Genomic DNA, 18,077 nt, shown 5'->3' with positions numbered 1-18,077 from the left:
AGACAGCTAAGTCTGGTGTCCAGGATTCAGAGCTCTGATATGACATAAATTAAAAAAGCTTCTGAGCTGTTTAGCAAATAGAGTTAATTATCCAAAGACTTCAGTTGAATACTTTTTATATTGGTAGGATCACAAGGATTTCAAACTTCTCTCAGAGGATCTCTTGCTTTTATTGTGCTTTTACCTTTTGTTTCAAAACTATTCATCATCTGACTGCAGAACCTTGCACTTTCCAAATGCCTCTCTTCACAATGTGTTTTATTTTTTCTCATATGGTTAACATATCAATATTTATATATAATATACTTTTATGTTTTGTACATGGATGCTCTTCTTCCCTTCTGTCATCCATCCTTTTTTAACTCAGTCAGGTAGCTGGGCCACTGATTGCATATTCTTTGCTTGAAAGAGATGAGATTGGCACAAATAAGGAATCATCTTCAGTTGTTCTCTTTTCAGTCTGACTCTTGGCAAAGAGTTCCTGCTATTAAAGGCTGCTCCAATTTGTTGGCATGTTTTTACAGCCCTGTCTTTCTTTAGACAGCATCATCATTTCATCTAAACTAGAAATTTTTATGATACTGACTTGATCTGACCATTTATAGAAATTAAACATAGTTCAAGAAGTACAACATATAATCAAAATGCTGGGTTTTTTTCCATGAGTGATGGTCTGAGGACAGGTGTTTTTGTCAAGGAAAATGAAATTCTCCAAAATCACAGTTCAGCCATTCCTGAGCATCATATTTTTCTCAAGCAGTAGCACCACAGCATCCATGACTTCTATGGACAGTCATTATTAGCAGTAAGCTACTCAACTGTGATAAATTAGGATTTTAACAGCACAACTTTGTTACTATTCCACCTGCATTTTAAGGCCACTATGATAATTTCTTATTATCAATCACAAGCATTGAAAAAAAAATCAGTTAATCCTGAGACTTGACAAACTCTGTGGGCAGCCTGTTCCAGTGTTTTATCATCCTCATAGTGAAAAAAGCTTCCTCATGCTCTAGCTTGCACACATTGTCCCTTGTCCTGTCATTGGACATCACTGAGGAGATCCTGGCTTTACCCTCTTGACAGCCTTCACATATTTACAAACATTAATGAGGTCACTTCTTCTCCAAAGTTAAAAGAGGCCCAGCTTCCTCAGCCTTTCCTCTTTCCACGTCCTTAGTTATCTTTGTGGCTCTGTGATGGACGCTCTCAAGCAGTTCCCTGTCCTTGAACTGAGTGATGCAGAACTGGACACAATATTCCAGATGTGACCTCACCAGGGCAGAGTAAATCCTTTGAAGGCAAGGGACCTACATTCTTTTTACTGTCAAAGAGTCTACAATTCTTAGTATAAAAAAACCAAACCTATGTGTTTCCTTGTTATTATGTGTTTTACTAATATTGGCTGGGCTAACTTGATAGACCTCAATCAAGTAAAGTGTAATTTACCCAAATGAAAGTGAAAGTAGAATTAACCAAAATCCCCCAACATGTTATCAGACAAGCATAACAAATGTCAAAATCGAGTTTTTAGAAAATAGAGTACAGCTTGACAATTGCAATATTGAAACGTTTGAAGAGTAATTTCAACTGTCCAGCTCTGACATTAGTGTGTCAGCTTGCTGCAGTCACATAGGAATGACTCTTCAGTACCAAATAAATATTTATTGTGCTGGGAGAAATAGTAAAGTGTAACAAAGCTTAAAATCTACCACTGTTCCATTTCTTGCTGTTAAGAGTTCTGCTGTTAGTTAGAGCAGCCTCTAGTGAAAATTATTTTCAGGAGTATCTGGATGCAGAAGCAAGGCTTTCACAGAATCACATAATGGTGTTGAATGATGATAATTTTTGCTCATAGTCTGTAATACAGTGAACATTACTGTAAAATCTGTGTGCATACTTGGCAATTCAGTGCAAAATATTAGAAGACAAAACATTCAGTTTTGTCTTCTAACTCTGAAATACCTCATTCTGTTGTTATTGTGTGCTCTGAAGTTCAACAAGGAAAGCAGAACTTTGCGCTAGAGGAGCGGGTGAAATCTTGAGGCCGACAGACACCTGTGTTGCCAGATTATGCTGAAGACTTAACTTGTTTCTAAGGCAAGGAGCTTAGCAACTTGAGACTGCTGCTCTCTGCAGGAGATCACGACCTCTTCCAATCCTAGGTTGTTGAGGAGTCCCCCGGCTTTCACTTGACCATCAGTGAAAGAGAAGGATGGCAGGTTCTACAAGTGCTCATTCCCTATCTGGTCCTTGGGTGGTCTTTGGAGGGGTGCCTGCATTATCCACCCTTGTCTTGCTGACCCACAGGACCCCTCAACTTCCCTAATGCCAACAGTGCTACTGGACTGATGCAGAACTCTGCTTCTTAAACATTGATTGTGATGTGGAATAACATGTCTGCAGCAGAGAGTCTGCCTGGTAGAGCAGAGAAGTGAAGTGTCATTAATCTGCTCCTGATCAGACGCTCCTTATTTGCAAAATGCTACTATGGACATGTGCCTGTATTATATGCAGGGCTATAATGAACTAAGTGGCACAGCATTTCCATGCTCCAGTCTCAGTGCCATTTTACCACAAAAAGCTAGCATTAGGACCTCATCAACACATTCCAAAGCTAATCTAGAGACTAGTGTGCTGCGTCACAGACTTCAAGAGAGTAGGGGGATGAAAGTGCACCCAAGGGTGATGTGAAACCAGCAGATTTGAAGCAGAAAGAACAAGCAAGTAATTTTCTCTTTGAGAATGAAGAATAATTCTTAGAAATTCTGGAAGACCACAAGTGTGGCCAGAAGGTGTCCATGAAATTTTTACAACAAAATCCATTCCAGCAAGGTGACACACACCAGTGAGAGTGGGCATGTTCATTTTCCTGTTTGTCTGTCCTCCAGTTACATGAAATATGGAATTTTACAAGGTTTCTAAGAGAGTGAGAATATTTTTTTTCCTAGCCTGGAGTGTGTTCTTCTAATATTTTAACTGTCAGGAATGGTCTGTCTGACTCTCTAAAGACTCCCTTTGGGTCCAAACTCACAACTTCTCTAAGGCAAAAATGATTCATGATTTCAAAGGAGGATTTACAATCCAAGTGAGAAACTGGCTTGTGAAAAAAGAATTTATTTGAGCCCTCTGGGTCTTTCTTCCTTTTGGTGCTAGTCTGAAAAATGATCCTGTGTATGAAGGTGTACTCTTGAACACAGATGAGAGGTTATCTGTATAAACTTAGGTAATCACTTATCTACTGATTCTAAAGTGTTCAATGTGTAAATCAATGGGGACTTTGTAAAGTACAGAACCCCTTTCAAATGAGCAAATGAGTAGTTCATCTCGTAGCACTGGAAAATGTGCAGCCAGCAGGGAACACTCTGACCTTAGCAGGAATAATGCATGAGACCCAAAATTAGAGGCTTCCTCCTCTCTTTTTAATTCCTGCAGCCTGGTTCCTGGAATCCTAAATCAGCAACCTTCGGATTGATGACATACAGTCTGACTCAAACCAGAGGGGACATAAGCTGTTATGTCTCTGGGAAGAAATCTGAGAGTGGCAACTCAAGCGACTGGATGAGTCTTGAGAAACTTTTTCTTGCCTGGTTCCAGTGTGGAAAGAAGGAAGTCACCCGTGATGGATGTTGTATCATGGCACTTTAAAGAGGGGGCTCTCTCAGAAAAACTTACTAACCTTATTGTCCTTGTGTTGGTTCATGCTGTGAAGAGAGGTCTTGCAATATCCAAACTGAATTGCTCTCAGAAAGAGATGGGCAGAGCAACGCTGCCCAGCTGTGGGTGAATAGAGACTCCCAAATCCTTTTGCTCACTTGTCTACACAGGCAAGTTCTACAAATGGGCAAAATAAGATAATGAGTTTAGGAGAAATGGAACAAAAGGGACATTAACTCAAGTTTCTGTTCCAGCACAATATGATATACTTGGCTGTATCTCAGATTAACTTGCAACTTCATGGTGAACTTGCTTCTGGTGAACTGCCTGTTTTTGTTAGCTTCATGGACTTTTTTGACTTCAGGTTATAGCAGTAGAAAGAAATAACCTTTGTGCAGATTATGATTTTGCACTTTAAATAATCAAGGCTGTATCAGACATTGCAATGCTTGGTTATCCATTATTATGTAGCTGAAATCTGCAGCTGGCTCATACAATGTATTAATAATCAGCTATTTGTGATTCACTAACTCCTATGCTGCTTTTTCCCTTACAGATGTCATCGTTGTCTTCCTCTGCCCAGCAGGCCTTATGAGAAGAGTGACAAGCCATGCATGCTGTCAGAGTACATGGAGAAATACCCCCTTTATCCTGTCACTGCTCCCAGAGACTCATTTAAGCCAGAGAGAGCACACACAACCATGCAGATACCTATGGAAGGTGTCTCAACTACAAAGTATGAAAAACAGTAAGAGAGTGAGGACTGTGACTTGATGTATGTGTGTGTATGAAAGATGGATAATGCAAACAAAAGAGATTAGATTTTTCACCAGGATGGTCAGCAAAGAACAGCACTGCAGTTCAACAGCAGCTCATGAGGGTTCTAGGAAGGAGGGATAAAGGTTTGTTTGGCCAGTTGTTGAACTGGAGGTGTGTAACTATTTTTCTTGCCCTTCCTGTAGATTGAGATGTGACCTAATCAGAGAATACATGGGCCATAGAAGCACAGTAATGGTCTTGACTTTCTCAGCTTCTGTTTTGGGAAAGTGTCTGTAAAATCAAGAAAAGTGTTGTCTGGGAAAGTGTGGGTGACATCAGAGGAGTTTTTATATTTTGTTATGTGTTTTGTGTGACACTTTGTACTTGTCTTTGTGAAAAATTTTCAAGGAGATGTGAATGTGATAGACCTTGATAATTAGAAAGGCAGCCACTTCAACTGCTGGGCTATTTCTGCTTCTCAGATATATAGTTGATTAATGTGGTGTTCAGAAAATCTCAGACTTGCACTGTACCCATTTGCCTGGTGAAAATAACTACTGAATCTCTTCTCTGCTGATAGTAGTGTTATGCCTGCCAAGTGCTTGTGTACAGGGAAAGCATGCAAAAAGGGGAATCTGATCCTTCAATACAAATCTAAGAGCTTTCCTTTCCTCAAACAAAGATTGTGATGTTTACTTTGTCATCAGACACAGTCTTGATTTTGCCTTTTGCGCAACCAAATTAGAGCTGCAGGACATGCCAAGTCCAGAGGAGGGCGACGAGGCTGGTGAGAGGCCTCGAGCAGAAGCCCTATGAGGAGAGGCTGAGGGAGCTGGGATTGTTTAGCCTGGAGAAGAGGAGGCTCAGGGGTGACCTCACTGCTGTCTACAACTACCTGAGGGGTGGTTGTGGCCAGGAGGAGGTTGCTCTCTTCTCTCAGGTGGCCAGCACCAGAACAAGAGGACACAGCCTCAGGCTGCGCCAGGGGAGATTTAGGCTGGAGGTGAGGAGAAAGTTCTTCACTGAGAGAGTCATTGGGCACTGGAATGGGCTGCCCGGGGAGGTGGTGGAGTCGCCGTCCCTGGAGCTGTTCAAGGCAGGATTGGACGTGGCACTTGGTGCCATGGTCTAGCCTTGAGCTGTGTGGTAAAGGGTTGGACTTGATGATCTATGAGGTCTCTTCCAACCGTGATGATACTGTGATACTGTGATAAAACCTTAACCATTAGCATCATCCACTTGTCCTCAACCTGTTATGGAAGCTCTATCAACTCCTTCCCCTATTGATTCCGGTTTAGAAGTTGTCAGTGTCTGGTGTAGTGTCAGTGTCTGATTGTGATGGTTTGGGCTCTTACCCACCCCCCCACACTTTTGAATTTGCCCCAGCTAACTCAGACGGACCCTGGGAATATAGATGAAGCAATTTATTTACAGCTAGCAGAATTTACAAGCAGCTATTTACAATATATACAGTTATATACAATTATATACAGAAATATACAAAAGATAAACAATACAAAAGCACAACTCCCCTCCCAGAAACCTGAGTCCCCAGGAGGGGCTTTCAAACCACCCCAACACCTCCCCCGACCCTCTCAACCTTACCCCAGTTCTCAGGAAGAAGAGAGGTGCGGCCAAGAGGTTAGGGAGCAAGGTTAGTAGGAGCAAGGTTAATGAGATGTGACTAGGTCTGAAGGCAAAGGCAAGAGGGAAAAACAAAATGGAGAAAGTTTACTTCTTCCCAGAGTTCTCAGCGAGACTGTGAGAGAAGTTGACATCAATTGTTTTCATTTCACTGCCCGTTATCTAGTTCTTTTACCAAAACATTCCAGCTTGCTTCTAACTAGCACACTGATGTAGCTGGAAATGCCCAACCTAATCACATATTGGATACTTCTGTCTGTGGAGGAGTTTTCAGCAATAGCTGAAGGGATCAGACTGTTTCAAAGAGCAGACTTCACTTCTCTATAAGCCTTCCATCTTCACAATGAGCCAAAGCAGCTAGATTTTTTTGTGTGTCTGCCTGTAACTAAAACCTTGGGTCATTGGTGTCTTCTTAAAGCATATAAGCAGGGGCAGCCACCAGTTGAAGACTGTCAAGAAGTCCTTACAACATTTCTGTTTAATTAGCAAAACTCTCCTCACTCAAGGCCAGTGATTCCCACAGTAACTGATACGCCTGGAGCCTAGCACAACTTCTGAGAAACAGACTAGGAAGAAGAAACACAGAAACTCTTTATATTTGCTTCTTGAGACTATGCACTCTACTAAAAACACAGAACTAAACTAAAAAGAGGAGAAAATGTAGGACCTGAGCAGTTAGCCACTGGATTACAAGTCTTGCCATCCTATGGGCAACACTGGTAGAAAAAGACACATAGTATGAAAGTACCAAGGCCTAGTGCAAAAAAGGCATCACCTGGTTGAGGGCTGCTGATAGATTTGGTTCTCTGTGGCTAACCTCAGAAAGAATAAATTAATGTAGTGTATGAGAATAACTGCAAAAACTGCGAGACCAGCAAACCCTGAGATGTGACAAGTATTCTCTAATAACAATTCACTGAGTCAAGGAGTCAAGACCCCTTGATAAAGTCTGGGAGCTGCCTGCAGTACCATTTTTCACACCGTATTGGATGCAGGTTGCCTCTAATTCATCAGCAGATCAATCTCTACTGCAGATTCTGTTGTACAGCAATGGGCAGAGTACAAAAAGGTACTCCCACTGCCAGAAAATCCTTGATTATACTGGTGCAGAACTGCCCACCTGTTATTTGACTCTGATGCAGGCTTAGCCACTTCAAATGTGGACTCGTGAAGTGTACTCTCTCTCTTACTGAGCCCTCCTTGCTGCTGAGGATTCTGCATGGTGCATGTTATATTCCTGCTTGTTTTTTCTTGGCTCCTCTTTAAAATATGCTGTCCTACATTACTGACAAGTATGCCAAGGAGCTATGTGTTTGATCTTTACATAAGTACCTCTTGAAGCTTAGATTTTTGTTCTCACTTCTGCATTTCTGTTTTTACCCCTGTACCTAATCATTTGCAATATGACTTATCTTCCTTTCTGCTCTATGCAGGCTTCAGAGAAACTTGTTTTTTTGCTAAAACACATAACTAATATAGTGTATGCAGAGGTTCAGACTCTTGCCTATCTGGTATCAGTTCAGACACAAAATGTATTATTAATGTTAGAATAGGTGCTGTACTGACCACTTCTGTCAGCTGGCTGCCAGTGATGTAGCACACTAGAGGTAAAGTGCTCTGTTAGAGACTGATAGGGCTGGGGGATAGGTTGGACTGGATGATCTTGGAGGTCTCTTCCAACCTGGTTGAATCTATGATTCTATGATTTTATGACTTAATTCATGACAGGCAGCAGACTCTACCCTGTAAGAAAGGAACTGAGCTGAGAAATAGGTTCAGGTTAGTGAATGTCAGATGGTGATATTATTTTCTCCTCCAAATTGTTTCTGTAAGGTTTTGTTTGGACTAAGTAACTGTTGTGGAGGCAAGGAATTAATGTAGCCAGGCCAGGAATTATAAAAATGGAATTATTTTATTTTCCTGAAGACCCTGCCCCCAAGCTATATACGAAACTAGTTTAGGTTTATTTACAGACTCAGTTTGATCAGAAATCTATTCAAAAAGATGTTATAGACAAATTTAGAGATTTAGGAAGTCAGGAAATGGAAAAGGCTAAGCTATAAACACAGCTTTACCCCACTATCAGTCAGGCTGAGCTGAGAATTAAGGGAACAATGGGTTTTACCCACAGAGGTGAGATAGGTATTTGACAGTGGTCCGTTGCTGGATTCCTCAGCAGGAGCAGCCTTCTGACACTGCAGGCAATATCCAATAGTATAGATCCACGCAGCAGAAGTCCAAGGCAAGTGGCAGAGCCGCCAAACTCAGAAATGTCTCAAGCACTTCTTCCACTAGTTGGATGGTCGTGGAATGATGCTGCCTCAGCAGTGGCAAGGGAGAGCCAAACTATTAGAGTCTTCCTAGCTCAGAATAGCAGCCAGGAAGTTGGCTGCTGATATGGTCCAAGAGTGGCTGGTCTGGGTGCCACTGGGGGAACTCTCAAAGGACTCCAGGGCTTGCCAGGCCTGCAAGATTGCACAGATTGGTCAAAAGTGGGGGAAACCATCCAAAAGGAGGGACAGGGTAAAACTGAAAGCTGCACAAAAAGGTAGGAGCCATCCAAAAATAAAAACGGGGATGGCCCAAAATGGGAATTCTGTCACAGCAGGAACCTATCCTGTCAGGCACTCTGTCAAGGCGAGAGCTCTTTCAAAGTGGGAACCTCAAGGTGGGAACATCTTGCCTTCTCCCTTGCTCTATTTAAGCTTTTCTACACAAAGTGTCCATTTACCATTTTATCCTGGGCATGAAAACCCAGCCAGCCACCAGGCCGATTCCAGCATGGGCTTCCACATGGGCCATCACACGTGCAGAAAAGGCACCTTTTGCTGTTCCCCCTTCAAGCCTGCAGGGTGTGGGGGGAGAAGCAGTTTTCGTGCCTCCTTCTCCCCATTCAAACCTGTGGGGTTGGAGGGGAGAGAAGAAAGGAATTTGGAGTACTCTAGAACAGTAACATTACTCCTGATTTGGTTGGGAATTAATTTGATGAGGCAGGAATTATTAAAATATAATTATTTTTATTTTCCTGAAAGCCCAACCCTAAAACTATATATAAAAACTAGTTAAATTTTATCACAGTATCACAGTATTATCAGGGTTGGAAGAGACCTCACAGATCATCAAGTCCAACCCTTTACCACAGAGCTCAAGGCTAGACCATGGCACCAAGTGCCACGTCCAATCCTGCCTTGAATAGCCCCAGAGACGGCGACTCCACCACCTCCCCGGGCAGCCCATTCCACTGTCCAATGACTCTCTCAGTGAAGAACTTTCTCCTCACCTCCAGCCTAAATTTCTCCCAGTGTAGCTTGAGGCTGTGTCCTCTCGTTCTGGCGCTGGCCACCTGAGAGAAGAGAGCAACCTCCTCCTGGCCACAACCACCCCTCAGGTAGTTGTAGACAGCAGTGAGGTCACCCCTGAGCCTCCTCCTCTCCAGGCTAAACAATCCCAGCTCCCTCAGCCTCTCCTCAGAGGGCTTCTGCTCGAGGCCTCTCACCAGCCTCGTCGCCCTTCTCTGGCCACGCTCAAGCATCTCAATGTCCCTCCTAAACTGGGGGGCCCAGAACTGAACACAGGACTCAAGGTGTGGTCTAACCAGTGCAGAGTACAGGGGCAGAATGACCTCCCTGCTCCTGCTGACCACACCATTCCTGATGCAGGCCAGGATGCCACTGGCTCTCTTGGCCACCTGGGCACACTGCTGGCTCATGTTCAGGTGGGTATCAATCAGCACCCCCAGATCCCTCTCTGTCTGGCTGCTCTCCAGCCACTCCGACCCCAGCCTGTATCTCTGCATGGGGTTGTTGTGGCCAAAGTGCAGCACCCTGCACTTGGAGCTATTGAACCCCATCCCATTGGACTCTGCCCATCTGTGCAGGCGGTCAAGGTCCCACTGCAGAGCCCTTCTGCCCTCCAACCCAGCCACATCTGCCCCCAGCTTGGTGTCATCTGCAAACTTGCTGATGACTGACTCGATGCCCTCATCCAGATCATCTATGAAGATGTTAAAGAGGATGGGGCCCAGCACGGATCCCTGAGGGACACCACTAGTGACAGCCGCCAGCTGGATGTGGCACCATTCACCACCACTCTCTGTGCTCGGCCTTCCAGCCAGTTCCTAACTCAGCACAAAGTGTTGCCATCCAAGCCATGGGCTGACAGCTTAGCCAGCAGTTTGCTGTGGGGGACAGTGTCAAAGGCTTTGCTGAAGTCCAGATAGACCACATCCACAGGCCTCCCCACATCCACCAAGCGGGTCACCTGATCATAGAAGGAGATCAGGTTAGAAAGGCAGGATCTGCCCTTCCTAAACCCATGCTGGCTGCACCTGAGCCCTTGGCCATCCCTCAGGTGCGCTCTTATCACCCGCAAGATAACCTGCTCCATCAGTTTCCCTGGCACTGAGGTCAGGCTGACAGGTCTGTAGTTCCCAGGTTCCTCCATCTGACTCTTCTTGTGGATGGGGACCATGTTGGCCATTTTCCAGTCTCCTGGGACCTCTCTGGTGAGCCAGGACTGCTGGAAAATGATGGAGAGTAGCTTGGCCAGCTCAGCTGCCAGCTCTCTCAGCACCCTGGGATGGATCCCATCTGGTCCCATGGACTTGTGGGTGTCCAGGTGGCTCAGCAGGTCCTGAACTAATTCCTCATGAATTTCCAGGGGAACACACCACTCCCCGACCCCATCCCCCAGTTCAAGAGGCCACTTGCCCTGAACTCCTCCCTCCTTGCTGTTGAAAACTGAGGTGAAGAAGGCATTCAGGACCTCAGCCTTTTCTTCGTCATCAGTACAGGTTCTAACTTGGCAGGGAATTTCCACAAGGATGCTTATGGGCAATTTTAATAATTTGGAAAAGGCTAAGCCACAAGACAGCTCTACCCCACTTAGAAAATCAAGAGGCAGAGCAGAGAGCCTAGGGAAAGGCTGATTTACTCAAAGAGTGGAGTAGGATTTTGGAGCTGCTCCCTGGATTTCCTTCACAGCAGCCTTGGAACTGCAACTTATAATCCATGAAGCGTTAAGTCCAATGCAAGTAAAACTCACCAAAGTCAAAGTGCCTATAGACACAGCCTCCATGAGGCAGATCTTGTAGAGTGGCTCTGCCTTAGCAGCACAGGGAAAAGCCATACTGCTGGCATGTTCCTGAGAACAGTGGCAGTTAATGGCAGAGGCAGGGTCAGCTTCCAGCTTGAGGGGTAGTGATCAGGAAGCCAGGATATGGCTGGTCCGAGGAGAAGCCAGGACCAGGCACTGTAGGCAGCTCTCTCAAATTGATCTAATGGACTTGCCTGACTTGCAGACTTGCAGGGCTTGTGCTAGAGCTGTGGAATGACGTGAGAGCACGTGGAGCTGTGTGTGCTTTCTCCTCACTCTAGTTAGTCTTTCCTAGACAATGTGTCCAGTGCCAATATATACTGAGTGCAAAGAATTCAGCCAGTCACAATCCCGGTTTCTAGTGTGGCTTTCCCATGAGTCAGTACAGCTGTGGGGAAAGGGCAAATTCTGCTGTTCTCCATTCAGGCTCACAGGGGTGGGGTAAAGCAGTTTTCTGTCTTCTTCCCCCATTCAAACCTCCACTGATGGAGGAGAGGGAAGGGAGTTTGAAGCGCCCACTACACATCTTAAAATAGCTCTTTTACAGCAATATCTGCAAATCTGACTGTCTGATCATGCTGATGTTTCTCTTGTCAGCTATTATTTTGCTGTGCAACAATTTTGTTGCTTTCTCCCTATCTTAGGCTGAACAGCAGGTTATACATTGTCTTGACTGGGAAGGATACTGTTGCCTATCTCATTTGTTTTCCATGCATGCTAGATATCCTGATAGGCTTTTAAAAAAGTTATGTCTTCTAGACTAACTCCACTGTAAAGCAGAACTAGCTTTGTGTAAAGTCATTGAGCACACTGGGTGGAACACACAGGGCCTGCTTGAGTCAATCTCTATCAAGAGTCTATCAAGAGATGCTTCAGTTCCTTTATCAGAGTCCAGGTTTCCAAATGTGAAAGTCTTATGTGTTTCGTTAACCAATTGTACCCTATCCAGACTCCTTTAAGCAGTGGAGATAAGGTGAAGTAGTAGCTTATTTTCATGTCTAAAAAAGGAACATATTTTTTCCTTTAATGATTAAAAAAAAATAAATTCCCATAATGAAATTATTCTTCACAGGAAGGATTACATAGCTCATGAAGTGTTACCACGGCAGCCTAAACCACTTGAAAAGTATGTCAAGACTGATGAATGCATGGATTTGACCTCCACTTATAAACAAGATTATAACTGCTATCCTGTCTCTGAAGTACTTCCACCATGCCGCCCCTCTGTGAAAAGACACATTCCCAGTGACAAAATGAATACGAGAACCACTTACAAAGGTATGTGTCCTTACAGCTTCTTTCAGGACTTCACCAGTGGCACATTTTTTGAAGGAGACAGATCAAAACTGTATGTAGCTGATATTCCTTCTGTCTGTGTATGCCAGCAAGGGGTGTAGGAACCACACAAACACAAGTTCACAGAATCACAGAATGTTAGGGGCTGGACAGGACCTTGAAAGATCATCTAGTCCAACTCCCCTGCAGAGCAGGATCACCTATACCAGATCACAAAGGAACACATCCAGGTAGATTTTAAATATCTTCAGAGAGGGAGACTCCACAATCACCCTGGGTAGCCTGTTCCAATGTTCTGTCACCCTCACAGTGAAAAAAATCCTCTTCATGTTTGCATGAAACCTCCTATGCCTCATTTCCCACCCATTGCCCCTTGTTCTGTCATCAGGCATTACCGAGAAGAGCCTGGCTCCATCCTCCTGGTACTCACCCTTTATATATTTATAAACAGTGATGAGGTCAGTGAAGTTGTTGGAAATATAGCCTCACATTAATGGAGTCTCTCTGAATCGTGAATTTTCCCATTGGAATCTCTCTTAAACCACCACCCTTGCATGTCTGACAGGTCAACAGGTGTCATAAGCAGAAGCAGGACTGTGAATTCCTGCAAGTGAGTCCAACAGTGTCATCTTTAATGTATACTGAACCCACTGCAGGGGTGGTCCACAGACACAATGGATGAGATGCATCTAAAATATGGAGAATTTGCTAAATCATGAAGCATAAGACACTTTTTGTGTGTACTGCAGAGTTAATCTATAGATGTACAAGAGATGTATATGGGAATTACAGACATACAAAAATTCTATGCAAGCTTCCAAAGCTCTCAAAACTTTTACTCATAAAAGAGGTGAACTGTACATCCAAATACATTCTCATTTCTCAGCAGCAGTGACTTGGTGCAGGTGGTTTGTCTTTGGTGAGGGGGATTTTGTTCCTTCCTCTCCATCAGTAGGAATTTTCTTCTGTGTGCATCAGGAGAAAAATATCAGTTACACAGTCACAGCAACTTGTTAATTTCAGTAGTTAATCATAAGTAGAAAACCAGAGGACTTTGCCTGCCCTCTGCACACTTTTGAGCCAGGTAACAATGCAAAGCATGTAGTTAGCATTTGTCTATTTCTTAAAATAATTTTAATGTTAAAAAAAAAAAAATGATGTGCACATAAAAAAGCTTATGATTGGTGCTGGCATTGACTTTTGTTCCAATGTAGAGAAACAACTTTTTTTTTCTAAAAGCTCAAAATCGTAAAGGAAGTAAAGAAAGAAAAAGGTATGGGAAATGCAGTGTAAATACTACCCAGATGAAACAGCTCCAAAGGAGGCTTTAGTGCAGCTGCATGTTTGCAAGAGCATAAACTGGAGTTTTTACATGAAGCACATGGGCAACGCTGTCTGTCTAGAATTACTTGAGTCATGAATATTATGGCCGATGTTCATATTCTGAACACTTCGTTTTATGTAGGCAGAGTCACCAGAGGGTATTCATTGGAATAGCTTCAACAAAGCCATTAAAAAAGAGGATCTTACTTTCTCTGTATTTGAACCAGATGTACATCATGTTCTTTATCACTATTTAGGTCAGCACCTTAGCTATTGCTTCGGAGCTCTGTAAGTTGTGTCACAGCCACATTTGTTTATATTTTGCAATGTTTTCCAAAATGCTGCAAATGGAAATCTTGATCTAAACACCCTCAAAGATTAAGTTGCATACTGAGTTAGTCTATGAAAACATAGAAGTTTACATGTTGTTATTTTTATAAGCAGTTAGGTTTTAGTGATCACTACTCAAGTATTATATTTTAAAACATTAATTGTCATAATTCATAATGCATTTGTGTTAAATTACTTTTCCTACTGTATTGTCATGCTCCCTTGCTCTAAACACACCATATCCCAAACAACACTGCAGGTTTAAAATGATGCTATTGCATATCACAATCAGTATCAGCTGACTTTACAATTCAAGGTTTCAAAATTCTCACCTCCTCCAAGCTATGCAAGTAGTTGTATCCACCTGAAGGTACATAACTGCCAGCATTGCACCCTGGAAGGAACGACTTTTGGGCCACCAATATGGTTAGATAATAATTCTCCCCTTTATTTCCGTGTTACAGTGACTTATATGCTTACTTGGAAGAGGCGTGCACAGCTAACTTAGTTTAAGATTGGTACATGTGGAAAGTACAGATTGACTCAACGTTATGTGTGTGGTCTGCAACTACCTGAAGGGTGGTTGTGGCCAGGAGGAGGTTGCTCTCTTCTCTCAGGTGGCCAGCACCAGAACGAGAGGACACAGCCTCCAGCTACACCAGGGGAAATTTAGGCTAAAAGTGAGGAGAAAGTTCTTCACTGAGGGAGTCATTGGACACTGGAATGGGCTGCCTGGAGAGGTGGTGGAGTTGTTGTCCCTGGAGCTGTTCAAGGCAAGATTGAACGTGGCACTTGATGCCATGGTCTAGCCTTGAGCTCTGTGGTAAAGAGTTGGACTTGATGATCTATGAGGTCTCTTCCAACCTTGGTGATACTGTGATCTGTACCCAAGGGCCAGGGTGCTCACTGTGAGCAGCATGGCGCTGTGGCTGCTGTTTCCTCTCTTGTGCCAGAGTGGCACAAATTAGTATGAATTGGAAGGACTTTAAAGTGACAAGTAATTTGACAAAAGGTTGGTTTTTTTTGGGCCAGCTTCATGTTGCAGTGAACGCATCCTTTGTGTCATGTTGTTTGTGTAGTACAGTAGCCACTGCCATTCAAAAGTAAATTGTAGAATTCACACGTCCTGATAAATGATTGTATCATTTGCCTTCTAGTACTTTGACATTTAGACTTGCTTACTGTGCAGAGTCAGCTGGAAGCTTATTTTCCTCAAGACTCTCCATGTGGTTTGAAAAGAGGGAAATTTTTAATAATAATAATAATAACAACAACAACAACAACAACAACAACAACCTCCTTGGGTTAGCTCCAAGACTATTAAATTTCAACTTCTACCAGTAACCATAATGCTTTCTAGGAAAAATTGAAGTTGCACAAGATTACTAGGAAGGGAAAAAAATATGATCTTATGGCTGCAGTACAATTTGGAGAGCTAGGCAGTTCTGCAATAAATTTCTATTGTGTCTGACTGCGAATCTTTTTAAGTGTCAATGCTTCATTTTTCCCTTGGCACCCTGCCAAGGAAGGAAAGTATGAATGCCTCTAAAATGCTGCCTAAAACACTTTCTTAGTCATGAATTTTTATAGCAAGGTTTCTGGAATATGGACCATCTCTGAGATATGGTTCAGTGCTTCAGATTGATGCAGGCAGATCTGCAAATTCCAGTGTAGTTTTTATAGTAAAGAAGATTTTGAGACAATTACAAGCTGCTTCTTGATGCCCGCTTGTACTGACAGCAGCAGTACCACAGAGAACAGAGATAAGAGCTGAGGAAATGACACATAGGACAGCTTAGTGACATCTGCATGAGCTGCAAAATTTAGCAAACAGTGGGCAGCATTACATATGTGAAGCTAGGGTCATCCCTAAATGAGAAGGTGCCAAGAGAAAGGGTAGCACTGTAGCTTGGTCCTTAGAGTGAAATGGCATTTATGTGGTTCTCGTCTCAGATGCATGGTGGGAATAAACGGTAATGGAACAGTCTTCTGCACACACAGGCATACTCTTGCCTGTGCCAGCAGCAACACAGCTCCCAGAAGGTATATTAAAGAGGTTGAAGTCAGTGCCATGATACTTCATTTTCAGGACTTTTGGTTGACTGGGTATGAGGACAGCACTTGGTTACCTGCAGAAAATCTCCATGCAAGACTGTGAATGCGTTTTAATCTTTCCACATTGTATTTCACTGTAGATAGAGATGGATACAGGACTACTCTTATTCCACTTTCTGCATAGATACTAAGAACTTTCAGGGGTTAAAACCCTACAGTGCATTGTGTTATACAGCAGCTCTTTTAGTATGGCTTGCATATCGTTAATAGGTCAAAAGACATTTTCACAGTATCACAGTATCACAGTATCACCAAGGTTGGAAGAGACCTCACAGATCATCAAGTCCAACCCTTTACCACAGAGCTCAAGGCTAGACCATGGCACCAAGTGCCACGTCCAATCCTGCCTTGAACAGCTCCAGGGACGGCGACTCCACCACCTCCCCAGGCAGCCCATTCCAGTGTCCAATGACTCCCTCAGTGAAGAACTTTCTCCTCACCTCCAGCCTAAATCTCCCCTGGTGTAGCTGGAGGCTGTGTCCTCTTGTTCTGGTGCTGGCCACCTGAGAGAAGAGAGCAACCTCCTCCTGGCCACAACCACCTTTCAGGTGGTTCTATTGTAATAGAAAATGTAACAATCAGAACATAGTCCATTATATGCCTAAAACGTAGCTGAGCACTTAGATAGGACTCTTCTTATGTTTCAGATGACTATGTGCTATGGAATGGACTGAAGCCTGAGCCGATCAGACCAAACGATGAGTTTCACCCATCAAAAGAAAAGAATGACTACCGCACTGTTGTCCAGGATGACTATCTCTACAGGGGACCAGTTGCCACTCAAAGTTGCAAACCTCTGATTATGGTTCAGAAAAGCAAGGCTCCCTTTGAGAATATAACTAATTATAGGGTGAATTATGTGCCACATCCTCTGGAGAAACGTTATGTCCATGAAAATGAAAAATACAAGGCCAGTGAGGTCCCATTAGATGGACTCACTACCCACAAAGCGTCTTACAAAGGGCTGGCTGGTCAGCCAGCCAAGCTTGCAAAACCAGACCAGCCAAAGATTCTTCATGATCTTCCCTTTTCCTCTACAACTGAATTTCAAGAAAAATACCAGGCCTGGCCACAGCCTCCCGTGTTTACCAAAAGCCCTGATGTGTATCTTCCTCCTCTGGAGAAAATGGACCTTCACACCACTACTCAGCTACATTACAAGTACTCAAATGGCAAGCCAGCCAAGATGTGCAAATCTTTGGCTCAGGTTAAAAAAAGTACTGAGCCATTCAATAGCTCTTCTGTAATGAAGGAAGACTATAAACCTTTGCTATGCAAGAAACTAAACCCTATTATTCATGCTCCAGAGCTGACTTTCCCAACACAGCCAATGGATTGTGTGACTACCTTTCAGACTGACTATGTGCCTCATCCTCTCACAGTTATGAGGAGCTGTAAACCTGTCTGCTCAGACACAAAGCATCACCCTCCACTAGACGCTAAAACAGTCTATGCTACCACCTACACACCAAAAGGCATTGTTAGATGCTTGGCAACTTACAAAGACCCACCTGGTTATGTCTTTGAGGGAGTTGATGCCAATGGTCACAAAGTCTATCTCCCTGCTTCGAAGAGTAAGTGTCTGCAAGGTGAACACTGAAGCAAAAAAGAGTGGGTACAGCCTTCTTGAAAAGGGATTCAAAGAGCAGGGCCTCATTGAGCTACAAATGACAGCTTTTGATTGTGATCTTCTTTCAAACCAACCAGTGATTTAATTTTGGGGAACTCTTAAAATAAACTTAATTATCAGATATTGGCTTTTCAGTATCATTTGTACAAATCAAAAACATAAATTCCAGTGACATATTTATCCTTGTTTCTCTCTTGTTCTTTTTCCTAATCTAACTCCCTCTTTTTGA

General features: G+C 43.3%; 1 protein-coding gene across 1 annotated transcript; it reads left to right on the top strand.

Annotated features, from left to right (window-relative positions):
* The first annotated feature begins 4,355 nt into the window (after nucleotides 1–4,355).
* SAXO1 (stabilizer of axonemal microtubules 1) lies at nucleotides 4,356–17,846 on the top strand. Its single transcript, XM_064140509.1, has 3 exons — nucleotides 4,356–4,393; nucleotides 12,227–12,432; nucleotides 16,866–17,846. Exons 1-3 carry the CDS (start codon nucleotides 4,359–4,361, stop codon nucleotides 17,816–17,818), a joined length of 1,194 nt encoding a protein of 397 aa, XP_063996579.1. The 5' UTR covers nucleotides 4,356–4,358; the 3' UTR covers nucleotides 17,819–17,846.
* Nucleotides 17,847–18,077: the final 231 nt, after the last annotated feature.

The sequence above is a fragment of the Pogoniulus pusillus genome, chromosome Z (assembly GCF_015220805.1).
Source record: "Pogoniulus pusillus isolate bPogPus1 chromosome Z, bPogPus1.pri, whole genome shotgun sequence".
Classification (NCBI taxonomy): Eukaryota; Metazoa; Chordata; class Aves; order Piciformes; family Lybiidae; genus Pogoniulus; species Pogoniulus pusillus.
Note: the sequence above shows the minus strand (reverse complement) of the source record. Positions and strands in the feature narration are given on the sequence as shown.